This window comes from Protopterus annectens, chromosome 1.part1 (assembly GCF_019279795.1).
Source record: "Protopterus annectens isolate FY-2018-M chromosome 1.part1, PAN1.0, whole genome shotgun sequence".
NCBI classification, from domain to species: domain Eukaryota; kingdom Metazoa; phylum Chordata; order Ceratodontiformes; family Protopteridae; genus Protopterus; species Protopterus annectens.
Window position 1 is genome coordinate 1,214,128,572 of NC_056726.1, and position 20,190 is coordinate 1,214,148,761.

The 20,190-nt window shown below is 42.0% G+C and overlaps 1 protein-coding gene and 1 non-coding gene across 7 annotated transcripts in view; both read right to left on the reverse strand.

The window, feature by feature from the left end:
* Positions 1–3,318: 3,318 nt before the first annotated feature.
* TRNAR-CCU lies at positions 3,319–3,391 on the reverse strand. The gene has a single exon. It is a non-coding gene; the product is annotated as a tRNA-Arg (tRNA).
* Positions 3,392–3,942: 551 nt separating this feature from the next.
* EPN1 (epsin 1) overlaps positions 3,943–20,190 on the reverse strand; it is a 1,407,891-nt gene continuing 1,391,643 nt past the window's right edge. For all 6 annotated transcript variants that reach the window (XM_044080699.1, XM_044080709.1, XM_044080717.1 and 3 more), the window contains one exon: positions 3,943–4,960. In XM_044080699.1, the coding sequence (XP_043936634.1) occupies positions 4,548–4,960 (413 nt within the window). In that variant the 3' untranslated portion in view covers positions 3,943–4,547. The remainder of the gene's footprint in view (positions 4,961–20,190) is intronic.

Here is a 20,190-nt window from a genome sequence, read left to right on the forward strand (position 1 = left end):
GTGTGTAAACAAAGGACCAATAAATAATTCCACAAAATTTGCAGGTACAACTGAACTTTCCTCATTTGGAATTTGGACATCTAAAGATGTATAAGAGTGTAACCCCGGGTTTCTAGAAATGTTCTTGAAGTCAGAAGTTTGCTAAGAAATACGAAAAACTACTGTTCAGCAGCATCTGCATTCTGTTTCTGTGGAGGGGAAATTGTGTAGGAGTTTGGGTCTAGAAAGAGCAAATCTAAAACAATTCAGATATTTCCAGTCTGCTAATGCAATCTAGCATTTGCTTGAACATAAATGCTGCACTTTTCAAAGGAGACAGTCTGAATAAGGCAGACATGCAGATGATGATAAATGTTAACCAATTCTTTCAAAAACTCCGTTGATGGAACTATAGCTGGATATGCATTCTTCTTGGATACCCACAGGCTCAATTTGCTTACTGAGTACTAAGCAAGTGACTTAACCAGACATTACTACTGAGGCTGTCCCTCAAAAGAGAATGTTGTCCAGTGAACATATGCAGTTTGCAATTTTTCCCCATATCCACATTTATAAACAATACCAGGAAAGACAGAAAACTTTGTAGGGCCAATACTTGAACTACTCTATAATGACAGACTTGATAAGATTTCCTAGCTTTGCAAAAGAATTCCACTGATCTTAGGTTTTTCTCGACTATGCTGAAGCCGTTACCCATGGGTGTGAATAACTTAAGTATTCAGAAACTGCAGAATGCCTGGAAGAACTAAATTTACTTAATATTTTGATGTGATGGGTATGTCACTCAGCACTTTATCTGAAAAATCTATGCTGCAACCTGTAGAGCCTACACTTGTTTAAAGAACTTTTTTTTTTTTAAGCAAAACGAGAAAACATTTCTTCCTCTAAAAGTGCAGAATTTTGGGCATGGGGTAAACAATGGTACAACCAGTCACAAGGTATTTGGGAAAATCTGATTGCCTTTGCTGTCAATCCTGCTGCCATCACAGCTGTTTTTGCCAATATTTTCTTTAATAAAATGCAGTTACTACCTGGACTGCTTTCCTTATGGTAGAGTTCCTGATGTACTGTGCACTTTAGGAAAGAAGAATAAAACATTTATCTGAAAGGCGTGTACTCATTTGATAAATCAGATACTGAGCCTTGACATCCTGTGGAAAAAGGCTAGGGCCTAAACATGTAGCTATGCAAAACTTCCATATGGGTTCCCACTCTCTTTGCACTCTCGAACAATGCAGTCCTCCTTTCAGATTAGTATCTCAAATTCTCTGGGCCAAATCCATGGACTTCTTAATTTTGAGCTGCTACAGCCACCACGGACAAAATCCCATAGGTAACAGTAACACAGGCTTTTCCCCAACCCTCTCAAGGGATTCTGCTTTCCTTATCACTGACAAAAATGTTTACAGTCATTGTCATTTCTGCACAAGTTGAACTAATAATCTATCAAACATGGATCAACCACTTTTTTATATACATCAAAAATGTTGCTCGTGAGACATATGTAATTTATCACGTTTAAAGAGTTAAGCACTATGGAGAGACCAGAAAATAAAGCCTCTAAGAATCACTTGCCAAAGGACAGGCACTGCTTTCAGTTTCAGTAACTTAATCAGCTTAGCAGGTCAAAGTTTAGAGAAAAAGTTTTGAATGACCATTCAAAATGGTCATGTATCAAGTCAGTGGAGTTTGGGAAAAAAAAAAATCATTGAGTGTATTTTCTGTTGACAGTGTCTCATTACCTAAACATACATCCACATCTAATGGGGAGCCAAGTGCTTACATCTTTTTTTTCTGCTCACCATATGGTCTTACATAGTGGCTCTTTTACCTGCACCCCATTAGTCCATTCTTTCTACGGGGATAAAAGATGCTCATTCCTGGGCAAGGAAACTAGTCCAGAGTCATACAAGCCCATGTGCTCCTGCTCAGGAATCCCAATCAGCACTTTGTTTCCTGGGAAGACTTGGGTAGCAGAGATCGAACCAGCTTGCTGGTCCCACAGGGCAGCTTACTCTCTTCTCCCCCTAGAAACACCAGCTCCTACCTGCAGTACATTTTCTAAGCTCCACTACTGTTTTCTTCCAAAGGTAAGTGTGCCTACACATACCACAATCTGGAACAGTATTTGTTCATCAAGCTTGGACTCCACTGATGGCAACAGCTAGTTCTCTTGTTAAGTGTCACCCATGTGATCAACCAGAACAGCATCCTTTCCTCTCAGGATGGGTAAGCTGATAAAAGTTGTTCATTCCAGTCTTCCCTGGCCAGTTTCTAAAGGCAACCAAGCTGCTAACAGAACTCAAGCTGCCTGTGCCATAGTCAGGGTTTTATCCCTTTATGCCATGGGGATAGCTTCCTCCTCCTAATTATCAAAACTAGATAGGAAAACCAGGAGGGGAGGGAGCCTTACTGCTTTTCTTTAATGTGAAAACTGATGTGGAAATTTTAGGATCTGTTGAAGCAGGAGATGTCTGCTACACTAGTTTAAAATATCCATGGTCAAATTCTTCACAGTCAAAAAAGTAACTCTTACTGTCATTTTGGATACCCATCCCCAGAAGACACTTACCATCTTCTGGAAATGGGTATCTGGGTAATGGATATCCACACATTATAATTATAAAATCTGCTTAACATCAAGCAACTGCTCCACTAGTGTCTGGCCCTCACACATCTGTACTAGAAATGACAATAATTCTGCTCAGAGAGCTGTACAATTGTGGAGAACATCAGAAGTTTGGCTGGGAGGAGGAGACAAGATTCAGTGATGGCTGGGATAAAAAAAAAGCCTTTTAGATAACTGAAAGCCTCTTCTTCACACACCATTGAAAGCTTCTTCTTAAAGCACCATCTTAATGATCAGAGCAGCTTGCTCAATGCCTGCTTTTCCCTCTGAACGAGGTGACAGTGTGGTGAGTGGGGGGGGGGGTGCCTCTGTGCCAGCTGCACTGGGGGAAAGGTGATGCTCTCACTTGATGGACCAGGCGTTTCCCCTCTCATTCACTGCCAGGTGCTCCCCTAACAAATACCTAAATAAACCTTCCAGTCCTAATTGGCTCAAGTGTTTTCATGCCTTTTTATGTTTTAGACACTTGGCAGAAGGGGATATAAGGCTCATTTAAACTACTAATGCTTACTCTAAACATGATGACCCAGAAGTTTTCCACATAGGTTCATAGATTAGTACTAGGCTAACTGCCCTTGTGGGTCATTTTAAGCCTAGCCAATTATTCCTTGTGAGACTCAAACCCTGCACCTTGCGTTTGTAAGGCAAACACCTTAGCCATTAGGCCACCCTCCCAACCCTGATTATATCACCCCAGATGGGACTTGAACCCACAATTCTTGGCTTAGGAGGCCAATGCCTTATCCATTAGGCCACTGGGGCCTGACAGGTCTAAAATATTCAGTGTTCAAGAAAAGCGTACAACTTTCTAGCCTTACTAGCTAACCTCTCCTTATTAAACTTGATACAAATGTTCACAAAGGAACTGTGTTCTTTACCAATAAAAAGTAAAAACTTCAAGCAGCAAACTTTGGAGGGGATATGACCCACCACATATCCACTAAAAAGAAATGTTAGCAAGTGACTCTAGTGGCATCCTTAGAAAAATAAACTTTCACAGTACATTTTTAGAAATTTTCAGAACATAACCAGACAAGTGGACATCATACACTGTTTTCTGCAACACCATGGCTTAGGCCTGAACTAAACAGTCATTACAAGCCACAAAGAACAGAGTATGGTGCACAGCTGTTTTCTCTTTATAGCTGGTTTAGCAAGAGATGATACATGTATCTCCTTGGGGAATGCCTGACTGTTGGAAGACTGAAGGCTGCTTTCGGCACTGTTCCAGATCATATAAGAAACTGCAGCAGCAATGCTCTTTATGCTCATAAATAAGCAGTAGTAAGTGCAATATGCTAATAAAACAAAGATTCAGAATTAAATATATTTAACCCATTTAACTACTGACATCTTTGAGGCATTTTAGTGTCACTGGCACCTTTACAGAAGTGTGTCATACTATCCCATCAAGCAGGTCTGGGAAAGTTACAAATGGATTTATGAAGCTACAAATGTGGTATCGTAGTAAAATGAACAAATGTTGCTATGAATACTTAAGTGCAAGAATCGTACAATATGACCAAGCCTCCAGATAAACTGAGTACATCTTAACATGCAAGTTGGACAACTTAAATACAACAAAACAAAAATACTGCAGACTTCTGGGGTACTGTATCCAAAGTGTCATCATGTCAGAAGAGGAGGAAACCTTTTTTTTTTTTTTTATCTTAAAGGAGATCCTAAAATGACCATACAAAATGTCCTCAAAATAAGCAACAAGAGGAAAGCTAGACACTTCTGCATATTAATTTTTGTCACTGGTTAACTGGAGGGAGGTGGAGGACAGAAGATGCTTAATTGCCCACCAATTTCATTGCAAAAGAGCCTATTCTGGCACACATTATGTCCAAAAAAGGTTCATCATAATTCAGTTTATGGATGAATAACTCTTAATATGCTGCTGCTGGAAGCTCTGTTATAGTAAAAATGGGTTAGTGCTGCCCATAGACTGTGACGATGTGCTGGGTGCTACTGGCTGTGGGACCATTTGCGGAGATGTCATCATTTGAGGAAGAGTGACACCTGGTGGCATCATAGGCATACCTGTGACTGGGACCATAGGAACATTAGCCATTGGGGGAACTGTACCAACTGGCTGCACCCCCATCATTGGGGAGATTGATGTAAGTGGCATGCTAGTTACAGCAGGAGAGACGGACACCATTGGAGAAACTGAGTTAAAGGGAGCACCCACAGTATTAGTAGCTGTGCCAACTGGAGTAACAGGCTGTCCCAGTGACATCACAGGGCTTGCACGAAGCTGGTTCAAGGTCAAGGCAGTCTGCTGTGTTGTCTGGAATGGATTGGTTGCAGATGGAGTGGTCACTCCTGTTAAATAAAACCAGAAAAAAAAAATTAGAATAGTGTTCCAGTGAATCTGACAACAAATACAACTTACAGGAAATTTAATACTGCAATAGTACTACAGATCAGATTTTTACAATCACTCCTCTAAAACAGTTAAATGCCTTTCTTACATTTCACTTCATCATACTGGTGTGACCATTACAGACAGCACAGAATTAAACTACTGTCTCTGTACTCAAATATATTTTGTAGACAAGACAAACAGAGAATTAATGCAGCAGTCAACCCACGTTAAATGTTTTATTTCAATGCACTGAACTACTAATACTTACTTTTTAACAAAATGAACCAAAACTTTTCCACATCTGCATAAAGGAACTTTTTTATACCTGTGCAATGCATCCTCACTCAAGTTTTTTTTTTTCTACAAGAACTTCCAGTCACCCATGAACACCTTAAACTATAAACGCAGTGTCTTACAATTTCACATTTGGTAGAGACCTTCTTGAACATTTTTCTTGAAACTTAGCAGATTTCTGTGTAAAACAAGACTCCATATCTCATTCAACAAAGTACAACTGTACCAAACAAAAAAACAATAACCACAAAAAGTACACCAAATATGGGTAGGAGACACTGACAAGCCGAACTGCAAGAATAGTTTGAAAGCAACTTAATGCATTCCACGCAAGTCAAGATGTTGAAGCATAAAAACAAAATTTGAACAGTTTTTCATCCCACACAAAGTAAGACTTCATCAGATCAAATACCATTATGAACCTCAAACCTTTTATAACCTTAATCCTAGAGGTGGTTCTTGGGTGGATAAGACAGATCATAAGGTTCACAGGATGATGCTAGGCTATTGGCCTGGAGGCCCTTATAAGTCTAGCCAAGAATTTCACCCATGTTCCTTCAAAGTCAGCACCTATTTCCCCTATCCAGCAGGGACACAGGTGGGATCCCAGGGGTGTATTTTTTTTGTTTCCCATCCAGTTGTCCAGGTTCCTCTTAAAGAGGGCCAGAGAGTTACTATACTTGACATGGACAGGGTGTCTTTTTCACAGATGGAGTATTTTTTGGGACACAAATCTAAGCTGCCAACAAGTTCTATTAATGTCACAGACCAGGTTAAGGCCTTGCATGCAGGTTGCGCGAGTAGAGTTTGACTTATGGATATGCAGCACTCCATCAAGGCTGGGTCTGAGATGGCCTTGTATGCCAAGGTCACCTCTGAGCAGTCTGTACGAGACTGAGCAGAGGGACAGGTCTTTTAGCCTATTTGTCTAGGATAGGTGTTTGAAACCCTGGATCTTCCTGGTCAGGAACCTCTGTGGTCTCTCCAGCTGCTGCATGTGCTTGGCAAGGTACATGCCAAAGGAGGCATTGCACTTGATAATGGGTCTGATAAGAGGGGAGTACAGGGATGTTATAACCTCCTTGTTCCTGGATGAAATACCCTTATTTATGAGGTGGTCCATGTAGAAAGGCTTCCATACAATGGAGGCAACACAGTGGTAAAAAGTCATGCTATCAACCTGGGTACCCAAGTCCTTTACTACTTACTGCATGCGTAGTACATTATTAATGTTATAATTAGTGGGGATGCCATTTTTCCCAAAGGGGATAATGATGCATTTCTTGGAATTCAGTTTGAGGCCATGCTTCTGGCATCAGTCATTAGTTTGGGTAAGGCCCTCTTGGAGGATGTTCATATCACTAGAGGAATTTAAGACAGTGCCCAGACTGCAGTCAACTGCAAACTTGGTCAGCCACAGACCACTGTTTTTTGCTTGAATCTCAGAAAAGTATATCCCAAACATTAGAGGCCCCAAGACCGAACCATGGGGTACACTGCTCGCTACGGGTCTACTACTACAGGTGGCGTCCCCAATTTTTACTAAGTGGTTTCTATCAGTGAGCCAGTTAGCTACCCATCTAGTAACATATGGGTTGATGCCTAGGGAGTTTATCTATTATGCCCGAGTGGGGAATAGTGTCGAAGGCTTTGGCTAGGTCAAGGTAGACTGTGTGCACAGTCTTCACCTCGCCCATGGCTTTGGTGACTATTTCGCAGAAGTCAACCAAGTTTAATAGGCATGATCTCCCTTTGACAAAACCAAACTGTGTGGGGTCAAACATTTGGAAGTTGCCAATGTCCTTGTTTATAAGGTCCATGATAATGCATTCCATGGGCTTGCAGATAAGGCGATTTAGACTGATGGGCATATAATTGCCTGGGTCAGTGGACGCTCCACCTTTGTGTAGAGGGGTGACAGTGGCTGTCCTCCATTCAGCTGGGACAAAGCTGGTGCTCAGGCTTTGGTTGAATAGGGTGGTAATAGAGCTGACAGCTCATGCCTGAGTTCATGTAGGATGCAGCCAGGGATGTTATCGGGTCCCATGGAGACCATTTTTTGCCTTTGAGAGGGTATTAAGGACCTGCTCCCTGGTGATGAGGGGAGTGAGCAGGTGCTGGAGATGTCCTGGTTTACTGATGGGGGGACAGGGGGAGGGATTTTCACTGAACCTGTCTGCCAGCAGGTTGGCTATATCTATGGTGTTTATTTATGTGGTGTTATTGACCACCAGTTCAGAGCAGATTTGGGTGTTACGTTTGAGATTGCAGACATATGTGAAGGCGGCCTTACGATTGTCCTTCGAGGATGTGGCCAATTTGGACTCGAAGTTAGCCTTAGAGGATTTCACCAGTGACCTTATTTGTTTGTTCAGAAAAAGAAGAGATTGCTTCTAACTTGGCACCAGCTCCTTCTTGGTCTGGGCAGAATTTTTTCCTTTCATTATAGAGTTTGTTTATTGCTGCTGTCCACCAGACATGTTTACTCTTCCTTGAGGAAGATGATTTGGTCCGGTCAGGTATTGCTGAATTCATACAGCTATGTAGGTGCTCATACAGCTTTTTGGTGTAGGACAGTAGTGCTAGTTCCAAATGAAGGGACAATGGCTGTGAAGCTGCTTATACCTGTTCTGAGGAGATTGTAGTCAGCTTTGGAAAAGTTTTTTTGTTTGACCCTGACAAGGGTGTGGGGGTTAGGGGAGATGGTGACTTCAAAAGTGATTGCTTTATGGTTGGATCTTACCAAGGAAGATGACAATGTAGGGGTGGCTATTCGTGTTGGTTAGGACCAGGTCCAGGATATTTTCACCTCTTGTAGGAGTGTCTACCAGTTGATCCAATGCATTGGCATTGACAAAGTCAAGTAATCTCTGGGCATTCATGTTTGGGCTAGAATAGGTCTTCCACTCCATGGCTGGGTAGTTAAAGTCACCCAGGATCAGGGTAGAGGGTTGAATCTTGATGGATTCAAGTAAGTCCAGATAGGTGGAGTGGGCGTCCTGAGTCATGGTTGGGGGTCTGTAGCTAGCTATGACTTGAGTATGTGTTTTGTCAACAGTTAACTAAACTTGGAGTGTCTCCTGTGCGTCATACAGTTTGACTAGCTTGGAGGAGTGTATGTCTTTGACAGATATTGAAACTCTACTTCCTTTGGCTTTGTAGCCCTCTGTTTGGGGTCTGAAAGTATGGTAGGATTAGTAACCTGGTAAGGTTGGGGTGTTCTCCACAGCTCTGAAACAGGTTTCAGTGACTGCACAAATGTCAGCATCCTCCAGCGCAAGGAATGCTTGCAATGAGTGCAGTTTCATGCTAAGACTCCTAGCTTTTAGCGGTATGACCTTTAAATTTCATTTAGAAGAATTTGTCATGTTGGTAAGTTTGTGCTCATGACTTTGCCTAAAAAAGGCACTATTGGTGAGGCAAGAGCCTTTCCCAGAAGCCTGAAGCCCAGGGGAGACAGATTAAGGCCATTGCTGGCAAAGCATCGTGGTCTGTCAATCATGTCCTCCCAGGCTGTCAGGTACTGGACCCCTTAGAATGACACCAGGAACTAAGCCAATTGTCAAAGTCAATCATTTTCTGTTTGTATTGAGGCATCATTCTGGATGATGGTAGTATACTGCTTAAGGCTAGGGACACACCTGCTCTGGACACATTCAGTGAGCTCAATCATGTCACTCTTCATATAGTCCAGAGAGGTATGGCTGAAGTCATTTACACCAACATGAACAGTAGCTGTTGTTGAGAGACTTGAGTGTGTGAGTGATATAGCAGATTCTAGCACCTGACAAGCAACTTACCATGACTTTCTCCTTGTCTAACTTCGTGAGGGGCACATCTGTAGTCTCATGATAGAGTCTCCTATGACTAGTATATTGGGTTTGTGGCTGGGCCTTACAGGCTGTGTGAGACAGACGTGTGTACTGTGTGATGCTTGGTCCTGTGGGTTGTGATGTGCGTGCGTGTTTTTGCTTCAGAAGTCTCTCTTGTTTAGGTATGCTTTTGCTGAGAACCCCCACATATGTAGGTGTGTGTTGTACAGATGTGGGTGGTGTCAGAGGTGTGGTGTTTGTAATGTTTGTGCAGACAACCTTCCCAGTGCCAGATGTACTAGCCTGTGAGTGAGACAGCAATGATACAATAGTTGTGTAACATATTACCATAACCATAGATGCCCTTCTCTTCAATGTTGCAGTATTCTTACTGTGGGATTCTCCACCTCAGGCGACCCGAACATCGGCTCCCATACAAATACTTAAGCCTGGTTTCTGTTGGTGCATGGGACATCACACACAGGGCCATAAATGTAATGTCTACATGCACAGAGACCTCAGAACTAACTTCCCAGTCGGACAGTAGACTAGGTAGAGCCAATTGGTGTCCTCCAGACCTGTGAAATGCCATGGACTGTCCAATGTGACCAAAGTTTATGTGGTGCCCCTGAGTGGCCCATAGACAGGTGGACAGGAATGCAGGGGGATAGGTGGGAGGGAAGGAATACTGCAACATGGAAGAGAAGGACATCCATGTTTATGGTAAGATTTTACACAACTATTCTATGTTCTTCTATTCCCTTGTTGTAGTGTTCTGACTGTGGGCGAGGACCACAGCTTAGGAAGGAGGAAGGGTCGAGGTACAGGTAGCTGATTCCAGAAATCCCTGCAGAATTGCCCTAGTGAAACCTGCTCTGGCTCTGTAGGTATTTTCCAATTTGTAGTGTCTGGTAAAGGTGTGTATAGTGGACCAGGTGGCTGCCTCCAGGATGGAGGCTGTGTCTGGGCTCTTGAAGAAGGCCTTGGTGGATGCTACAGCCCTAGTAGAGTGTGCTCTTACCCCCTGAAGTAAATCCTTGCCATAGTGGAAGTAGCAGAACCAAATAGTTTTCCTGATCAAACAGGGGATGGTTTGTTTGGAGACTGCCTTGCCCAGGGCCCTGGGATGAAAGGGCACAGAGTTGATTATATTTTCTAATGGACTTAATTTTCTCCAAGTAAAACCTTAGTGGCCTGTGAGCATCCAGGGAATGGAGTATTTTCTCGCTGTCATTGGTAGGAGAGGGAACAAAGGTGGGTAGGTGAATGGACTGATTTAATGATAGCTCATTGACCACTTCGGTCATAAAGGAAGGGTTGGTGTGCAGGGTCACCCTGTCTTTGTGGAAGATAGTGTAAGGGGGGGGGGGAGACAAGCCATGAGAGCCTGTAACTCTGATACCCTTCTGGCTGAGGTGAGGGCTAGCAGCAGGATTGTTTTCCATGTGCACATTTGTAGTGATGCAGAGCTTGCTGGCTCAAATGGAGCCAGTGTTTGTTTTTCCAGGATACAATTAAGGTCCCAAGTTGGTGGGAAAGGCTTCCTTGATGGTCTGATGGAACAATTTAACATCTAGCCTGTAGAGTAAAGGAGGGTCTAAGGGTAAGCAGGCAGAGATAGCACAAAGGTGTACTTTCACTGGAGAGTATGAAAGGCCTGCCTTGATAAGCTCACACACATAAGCGAAGACTAGAGGTGCATCCACTAGAAAGGGATCCCGAAGCCTTTGGAAACACCATTTGAAGAATCTTTTCCATTTTGAAATGTAGGATCTCCTTGGGTTAGGTTTCCTGGCCTCCCTCAGGACATAAACCATGTCCTCAGAGTAGTGGTGTCTGAAGAGTATTAAAAGTTTATCACCCAGAGTGTTTGGCAGAGCATCTCCAGATGAGGGTGGATGAGAGCACCCTTCTGCTGTGTGAGAAGGTCCACTTTATGGGGCAACATGTGGTAATTGCCCTTAGCAAGGGACAGTAGAAGGGGGAACCAATGCTGTCTTGGCCAATAGGGAGTCACCAGCAAGATTTTTGGATCGTCCCGCCTGATTTTCAGGAGGACCTTTTGAATGACAGGAAAGGGAGGAAAGGCATACAGAAATCTCCTTTCCATGAGATGGTGAAGGCGTCCACTCTCCAGGCTGGTGGGGAGTGGTCCTTAGTACAGAATCTTTTCAGTTGTCTGTTCTGGGAGGAGGGAAAAAAGTCTATCTGTGGTGTGCCCTACTGGTGGACAATGTCTAGAAAAACTCTGTACAACATCCACTTGTGATGCAGAGAGAATGATCTGCTGAGTGCATCCGCTTGGTGAATGTCCTGGGATGGGATGAAGACTGCCTGCAGAGATAAGGTGTTTTGTGAGGCTAGTTCCCAAATCTGCATTGCCAGCTTGCAGAGGAAGTAAGACTTGGTTCCCCCCCTGTTTGCTGATGTACCACATGACTGTGGTGTTGTCTGTGAAGAGTTGAAGGAGGTCTGGCTGTAGTAATGGAAGAAAAGCTTTCAAAGCTAAATGAACTGTAGTCATGTCCCTTATGTTGATGTGTTTTTTCAGGAGGGGTGCCTGCCAGCATTCTTGCACCTTGAAGCCCTTCATGGTAGCCCCCCAGCCCAGATCTGAGGCATGTGTGTGCATATGTTGAACTGGTGTGGGGCGCTAGGAGGGGACAGCCTGGGTTCATTTGAACTTGCTGAATCCACCACCGTAACTCTCCCTTTAGGCAGGGTAGGAAGGGGATCTGGAACTCTAGAGGGTGGGTGTGTTGGGACCACACATTCTTTAGATACCATTGTAGCTTCCTCGTGTGCAGCCCGTCTCATGGTAGCATATGAATAGTGGCTGCCATAAGACCCAGAAGTCGCATGAATTATCTTGCTGACAGTTGGTGGGTCTGGATAAGATCCTGGAAGTGGTCTGTTAGGGAAATTACTTTGTCCTGAGGAAGGAATACCTTCATCAGGTCTGTTCGGATCCTGGATCCCAGGAAGATTTTGAACTGCTCTGGAGCAAGGGATGATTTGGGAAGATTGAGGGTGAATACCAACCCTTGCAGTAGACATGGAAAACTGCAGAATTTTTTAGGGTGCTTTCTTTCTCTGCAAGAGAGAGAATATCATCCAGGTAGGGGTAGATCTGAATGCCCTTGGTCCTGCAGTAGACTATGGAGGGAGCTCGGCATTTGAAAACCCTGGGTGCAGTAGACAAACCAGAAGGCAAGGCAGTAAACTGAAAGTGAGAACACGGTTCAGCAAAACTTAAGTACTTTCTGTGAGTGGGATGTAGAGGCAGGCCTCCTTCAGGACTAGAGTGGCCATGAACGCTTGGGGTGGCAGTAGTGGAAGTAGGGTCTGAAGGGATAGCATTCTGAAGGAAGGGACTTTTAGGAAGAGGTTTAGAAAAGACAAACCCAGGCCTGGCCTCCATGGTCAGTCCTTACAGCCTTGAGTAGAAACCTTTTCCTTCTTGTCCTGAGGAGCCAGGTTATACTGTTCCATGGGCCAGTAGATCCTTTATAACGTGAGGAATAATGTGTAGTTGGTTTTTGGAGGGGAATGGAATGCCCCATGGTGTGGGCCTTTCTTTCCAAGATAGGAAATATCCCTTTTCTACTACTGCCAGAACCCAGCGATCTGAGGTGACTGTTCTCAAAAATGGCAGGCAGTGGGGGAGATGGGCAAGGCATTGTTGGCACCATTTCTGTCTTGAAAGGGCTGTCTGTGGGTAGGCTGAGAAGAAGCGGGCTTGGAAGAGGTTTGTCTTCCAGTTCCTTTCCTATGCCTGGAACAGGAGGAGTAGCAGTGGAGGACATAGGAGATCTTAGCTGGATAGTTTCTGTAGTATTTTGGTATAGGAGGTACCAGAAGGTGCTTAATGTCTTGTAGCTCCATGATCTTCTCCTGAAGGTTCTTAAACAGTTCAGCAGACTGTTTTCCAAACAGGAGGTTGTGGTCTAGTGGAGCATCTAGAATTTTAGATTTGTAATCTTCAGGCAATGGTTGTAGCTGAAGCCATGAATACCTGCGAAGCACAAATGCAGCAGATCTAGCAGAGGCCTCTGCGGCATCATAACTACATCTAATCAACTGCATGGCTACCTGGTATGTCAGGGTCAGTTTTGATGCTACTTCTGTCTTGTTGAGTCAGGCAGAGAGGATAGAAGTGTAGATGCTTGGGACACCAATTCCAAGATACACAATCATACAAGTTTGGTAGTTAGTGGCTCTGAAAGGCTAGAGTGGAAGAGGTATAAACCTTCTTACCCATCCTGTCCATATTCTTGCTATCCTTGTCAGCAGCCAGAAGAGACGAGGATGGGATCCAGTTCTGACTGCTTGTCAGGGGCCATGGCGATCACTGCAGGATTCGCCAAGGGGGGTTTCACAAGAAATTTGTGGTCATTAGGCACCATAGAAATGATCAGGTCTCTTAGGAGCAGGTGGCTGAGAGTCATGATTTTTAGATGCTGATGCAAATGCATCTAGGTATGTAGGTATAACTGGGGGGATGGTAGATGGTGAAGGAGATTCAACTTGCAGCAGCTCAAAATATATATTTTTTGAGTTTCAGTCATTTGGGAAGTATTTCACTTGAAATATTCTTTCATTTTAGTAATGGTCTCTCCAAAAGTGTTATCTTCTGGAGGAGAGTCCCCTTCTATGGATTCCTCATCTGGGGAGAAGCTACTTGTAATGAGTAAAACAGACTCATCTGATGATGAGGAAACAGCTTTCTCTTCTTCCTGTGAAGTGGGAAGAGGAATAGAAGTAGCTGAGGCAGGTCTTGGGCTAAGCACTAGGATAGTGGAGGATGAGGAGGCCGAGGGCCTAAGGGCCCTGAAAGCCTGCATCAAAGACTGTGCAAAAGACTGCCTGTCAGGTAGTCCTTCAGAAGAGGGAGAAAGATGTTTGCTTTTTTGCTTTCTTTTTAAAGGGGTAGTCTTGGGAGAAGGCCTAGTTTCAGGGGCCTGAGCTAAGAAAGAGGGTTTGGATTCCTACATGCCAGACGGGCATCCAGTGGAGCCTGGTTCCTCCTTGGTGATGATAGAAACAGACATCTGAGTAACGGCCATGGGCGTTGTTAGCAAGTACTATGGAAGAGACTTCCTCAAGGGGAGTCGACGAAGTAAACTGCTCTAGCTGACATCCCTCAACCTCTATATCGGCAGTTGGCTGGGCATCCAATGACAGAGAGAAAGAGGCAGTAGACCATGAAGGCTTGGCCTTTTTTCGTGGTGGTTCCAGATCCATCCTAAGCACTACCTTTTTAAGTTTCTGAACTTCCAAATATAGATTAAGTGTGATTATGCTGCTTCTAAGCATTTTAGGGACAAAGGACTGGCAAACAGAGCAGGATGCATGGTCGTGTTCCCAGCCTAAACAGAATACGCAATGGTTATGGGCATCCTTATGAGGAATTTGACGTCCGCATTGGCATTTACCCTTCTTAGCAAACATGGCTAAGAACAAACAAGCAAATAAAGCTCACGCAATAATTTTAAGAATTTCCCAATGGGGTACTTAGCTTTAGATGTCTTGACAGTAGAAGAACAATGTGACTGATCTGATGTTTCACTGCGGCATAAAAGTTCTGGGGTCTGTGGGTGCACACATCACATTTAAGACACCTGGTTTATGGCCCTGCGTGTGACGTCCCATGCACCAACAGCAACCAGGCTTAAGCTTTTGTATAGGAGCGTTCGGTTTGCCTGAGGTGGAGAATCCCACAGTAAGAATACTGCAACATGGGAATAGGAGGACATTCTAGGTTCTTAATGTAATTGCATCTCTCACATATTGTATTCCTAGGTGGTAGTAGTAGAGGGTTGTCTGTGTACATAAGGCAGTTGCTACACTGTCTCAGGATGCCCATATCAACCAGACTAGCAGGAGAAACCATAGGAAATTGTCCATCCATGGTTACCAGAATCTGCAGAAGAGAGATCAGGGATAGTAGAGTGGATACTATCTGAGGAGAGTACCTATAGGGGTGAATAGGGCTGGATGAAATCAATACAGTAGTTGTAAACGAGGGCCTTAATTACACAGGAGTGCTGATAAGGGAAAAAATGCAACTGAGATACCTCGCAAAGGGTTAAAACAGCTCAGCAGTCGTGCACAATGGGCAAACAAGCACAAACCCACACAAATGCTAGGTTTAAATACCACAAAAACTAAAGTAAAACAGAAACACTGGAACTGACCAATCAATACTTGTCCCTGAGCTCTTAGCTCAGCATCCTATGCCAGACCAGTTCCAAAACAGTTCACTTACTCCCACTAAGTGCAGGCAGGCTTTGGCCAACATAAGATGGCAAAGCAGGAAACACAGGAATCATGCAAACATATCTGAATAAAGCAAAACCTGCAACCAGACTATGCTAAAGATATTTAAACTCTGCTTAGGAAGATTTAACACAGGAGAACAGATACACACTTAAATATAACAGTAGCATACAAGAGCAAACTGATTTAAACAAATTAACCAATAAGAAAGCTCAAAACTGAGCCCTGTTCCAGCAGTCTTCAATCAGATAAGTTCTAACTGCATATTCCTGCCACTAGGGTGCAGGGGAACCCTCTCCAAAAAAAGATGGCCTGGATTAGTGTTGAAGTTATACAAACAGAGCTAGACTCAGCATGTCTAAATCTAGTCTTTACTACAGCAAAGGCACACCAATTTCAGAAAGAAACAGTTCAAATAAGTAGGTACAATAGGCCTTCAACCAGCAATTCCCAGCTCAGAAGGGCAGAATCTACCCTTTCCTCCCACAACAGTGTAGACCACAAAACTTCTTAAGGTAAAATAACTGGCCTGTAGCCCAAGTGCTTAAACCAGAACTAAGACACTTAGAATAACAGACACTAAAAGCCTTCAACCAGCAATTCCCAACTCAGAAGGAATGTAAGATACCAATCCTGCCACAAGAGCATAGACAACAAGCTTTCTTGATGTAAAACAACCAGCCTGAAGCCCAAGTGCTTAAACCAAAAGGCTTAGAATAACTGTTACAATTTAACCAGTCTACTAACAAGCAAGAATACATGCAATTAAGTACTTTTAAGAAGCAGCAGCAAAAGCAAAATAAAGTAGGAAGAAACACAAATACAGTAAAAGCACATGAATAAAGTGCATTTTTTTATTTAACTTTTTTTAGGTTAAATAGTAAGGGATGAAACAAGATAATTCAAGGTTGAAAAACTTAGGGGGTGGTCCTTCCCAAATGATGTTTCTCTCTACTCAGTAGAATGAGCTGATGAAATGGGACTGGGGGGAATGTCCAAAATGAGATTTACAGTAGGGTGGGCAACTCAAAAGCCACCAAACACAACAAAGACTGGATGAGTGGGAGGGGAAGAATGCAGTCAGAGATGAGTGATATTCAAAACAATGAAGACCACACAAATACTTCAGCTAAATACAGATATTTCTAAATAAAACAGCAATGATGTTTCTCAGCTCCCCCTACTAATTAACTATGCAAGGGAATCAATAAGGCAATTAAAATTAGATGCCATGCATTTACAGGGTTTGAACGACTGTGTGTCCCTATTGCCAGTTCTCAAACAAAGGGTAGCTAAACTTTGTCTTCATTATTAATTTATTAGCTTCCAAATTGTATATTTGTCTCATTTTAAAGTGTTTTACTGTGTTTTTTTAAGGTACTATAAGGTTTATAATTGTTACTGTGCTTTTAAAAGTTTTCAGTGATTTTAATTGTTTAATTAAAACTGAATCATATGCTTGGGGTGATGAGTTATAAAAGGTTTGAATTTCATACTGGTATTTGTTCTGATGAAGTCCTACTTTGTTGTTGTGTGGGTCGGACGAAAAGGTGTTCAAATTTAATTTTGTGATTTAGCATGTAGAGTGCATTAAATTGCTTTCAAACTATTCCTGTGGTTCAGCATTTCAGACACTCAATATCTCTCAACTACACCTCATTATGAGGAACCTTCCTCTTTTCGTGCCTTAAAAAGTCTAAGCTTTACAATATTCCACAGTGAAAGGGTCCATCACACATTTAACACCTTTACTATGTCACATATTACAGTGACAAATACACATTCAATTATAAAAAGGAAAACATTAGATTTTTTTTGTGCAGTTATAGTAACAGTTACTCAATTTAACATTACACAGATTGATCAAGTTCTGCCTTCCCTGAAATTTCACATTACTCTGCATGCATTGTTCCCACAAATTCCATGTCTGTGTAGTTTGCTCCTTTTCTTTTCTAAAGAGCTCACATCCAATTCTTTTATCCCATTTACAACATTCAATAATTCTGTTACAGTTGATTTAGTTTTGGATTTCCATTTTTGAGTAACTGATTTTTATTAGCAGCCAACTGCATTAAACATAGCAGGGCCGTACTAGTTATGCACAATTCAGTTTCTGTATGCCAGCTAAAACAAAACATTTCCTTAATTACACCAATTTGCTCTACCAACATTTCTAACAAAGAACCCTGTGAAAAATTTCTAAAATCTACGGAATTGTTGCATTCTCCAAAAAACATGTTCCCAAGTACCCCCCCCCCTTCCCATCATACCTCCAGCAATTCCTGTATAAATATTGAAAAATATCCTCTGAAGTCTATCTGGGTATAAGTACCTATGCAAACACTTCCATGAAAAAAAATCTCCAATATTTTGTTGTATACCTGGGAGACATACAAACATCTTCCCATTGTTTTGTTGTGTACTGTTTTTTCATTCTCATTTCCCAGTCTTTTCTAACTTCTGATTGATGCTTATAGCTATAATGCATTATTTTATATGCCCAAATAATTACCTTTTTTAAACACACATCTTCTATTCCAGACAGACTATAACTCTAGTCAGAGTTGGTCTTTCACGTAACACTCCCCTATTCCCCTTCTCTTTGCTTATACTCATCAATCCCCTGGTAGGGAAGGCCATCTCTGACTTGTAGTCCAAACTTCTGCTTGGCTTCATCCCACTCTATGACTTTTCCCACCCCTAGTCATTTGCTCACAATATCTTGACTCCTTTGCTAATTTTTTTCCAAGTAACTTCCAGTTCCCCTTTGCCTGTTTTCTTTGGCCCTACTTCCAGTTAACCATACTGGTAAAATCTGCTTTCTCCATTCCCATTCCAACAATTTATTTCCAATTAAAATGTTTCCCAAACCATATTATTTTGCGGAGAGATTAAATTGTAACTCAAAAGTATTGCTTCAAATCTGGAAATCCTAAATCACACTGTTTTGTGGAGAGAAACAGTGTATATCACTAAACTTTGCCCTCTTTTCCCTCCCCAAGTAAATTCCTTCAGTTCTTTATTATGGTCTAAAGCTTTGCCTCTATGGTTGATAAAAATATGCTTGTATACAATAATAAAGAAACTACAAACATGTTCACTGCTTGTTAGTTTACTAGCCATAGCAAATTGCTTAAAACTTCAATTTTTGTATTATCTTTTGTTTACTCACTTCCATACTAGAATTATTTTTAATCAAAATACCAAAGTACTTCATCTTATCAATTCAGTATAAATAAGGGGATTACTGTACCAATTCCTATGTGGGAATATGGCTTATAGCTTTGTTTTTATCTGAAACTGTTTCAAAATGTTCCATAACACTGAGATACCCTTTTCAAGTTGTAACAAGTACAAAATATCACCTGGAAAGAAGTCTAATTTAGCTTGAGTGCCATATCAACCATACCTTTGAATTTATGGGTCCCTTATTAGCTCTGCCAATGACTCAGAGTACAAGATCAATAGCATAGGAGTTAAAGTAAACTCCTGCCTGGTTCCTCTGTTCAAACACATTTGGTCAGAGAACATTCCCACCTTCATTCTTGCCCCCCTAACTCTTCATATATCTTCCTAATTAACCCCGTTATTCTATCTGGGAAACCAAATGTTGGGATTGCCCTACTCAAAATCCCAACTAAATTTACTGAATATCTTCTTTGCATTAAGACCCACCACCAACAGCAGGTTCTTCTTGCACTCTGCTTTTCTCTTCATTGTTTTTGTTAATATTAAGGTCATCAAATACATCTTTCCTCTCCACAACACCACATAAATCCATATCTGTCAGTTTTGGTAGCACCTTAGCCATTGTCTTAGTATAAACAAATGCTTTAAACCATGGCTAAAAACTGAAAGTGGTCTATATGAAATTGGATTTAAAGGGTCATTGTCCTTTTTGAGTCATACACCCACCACAACTTTCTTCCAAGACACCAGGACTGCCTCTCCTTTTAAAATAAAAAACTTTCAAGTCTTCATCACTTTTGCCATCCTAACTTCTGCAGGAATACCATCCCTTCTTGGAGGCTCTCCTATTGACTGATTATACATCACCATTTTTACCTGAGCCTCACCCATCTTAGTTATCAATTCTTGAGACTCATCTTCCTCTGACCTTGGTATATTTAAGTCTTCATAAATATTTCCATTTGTGGCTTTTATTGGTTCTCCCATTTCTCTGCTTTATATAAATGTCTACTTGTTGTCTTTTGGCTTTTTTCCGGGTTAGGGGACGCCACAGTGGAACTCTGGTCCGCTAATGATTGGTAATGTTTACTAAACTTCCAAAATATCTCTAGTACTTCAACAGGTCTCTGGTTATTTTTCTAGTCACGGACTCCCCAAGTTTGGCAAAATCCCTTTTTATTTTTTGCTGCCTAAATCACTGCATTAATTTATGTACTCTGATGTTATCAAAAATATTTAATAGCAACCTTTCTAAATTCATGCATATTATCCAAATACTCACATTCTCCTATTAGAACTCAACAACTGCTCCGCTTCTTGTTCCATTAAGATTCCCTTTCATCTGTAGTACTTTAACTTCTCAAACACTCTAAACAATTCCTATTACTTATTTTCCACATCCTTCATGTTTCACTTCTACCAGATTTTTAGATTTCATTTTACCCTACTTCTAAGCTATCCCTTCAGAAAAAATCTGTACACGTCATAGTATTTCTTGAATTATTTCCATTACCCATTCCTTAAAATTCTCTCTTTAATAGTCAAGTAGGTAAGTGGCAGCAGGTCATTTTTACTTGATTAACCTGGACATTTATCTTTGTCTCACCATATAC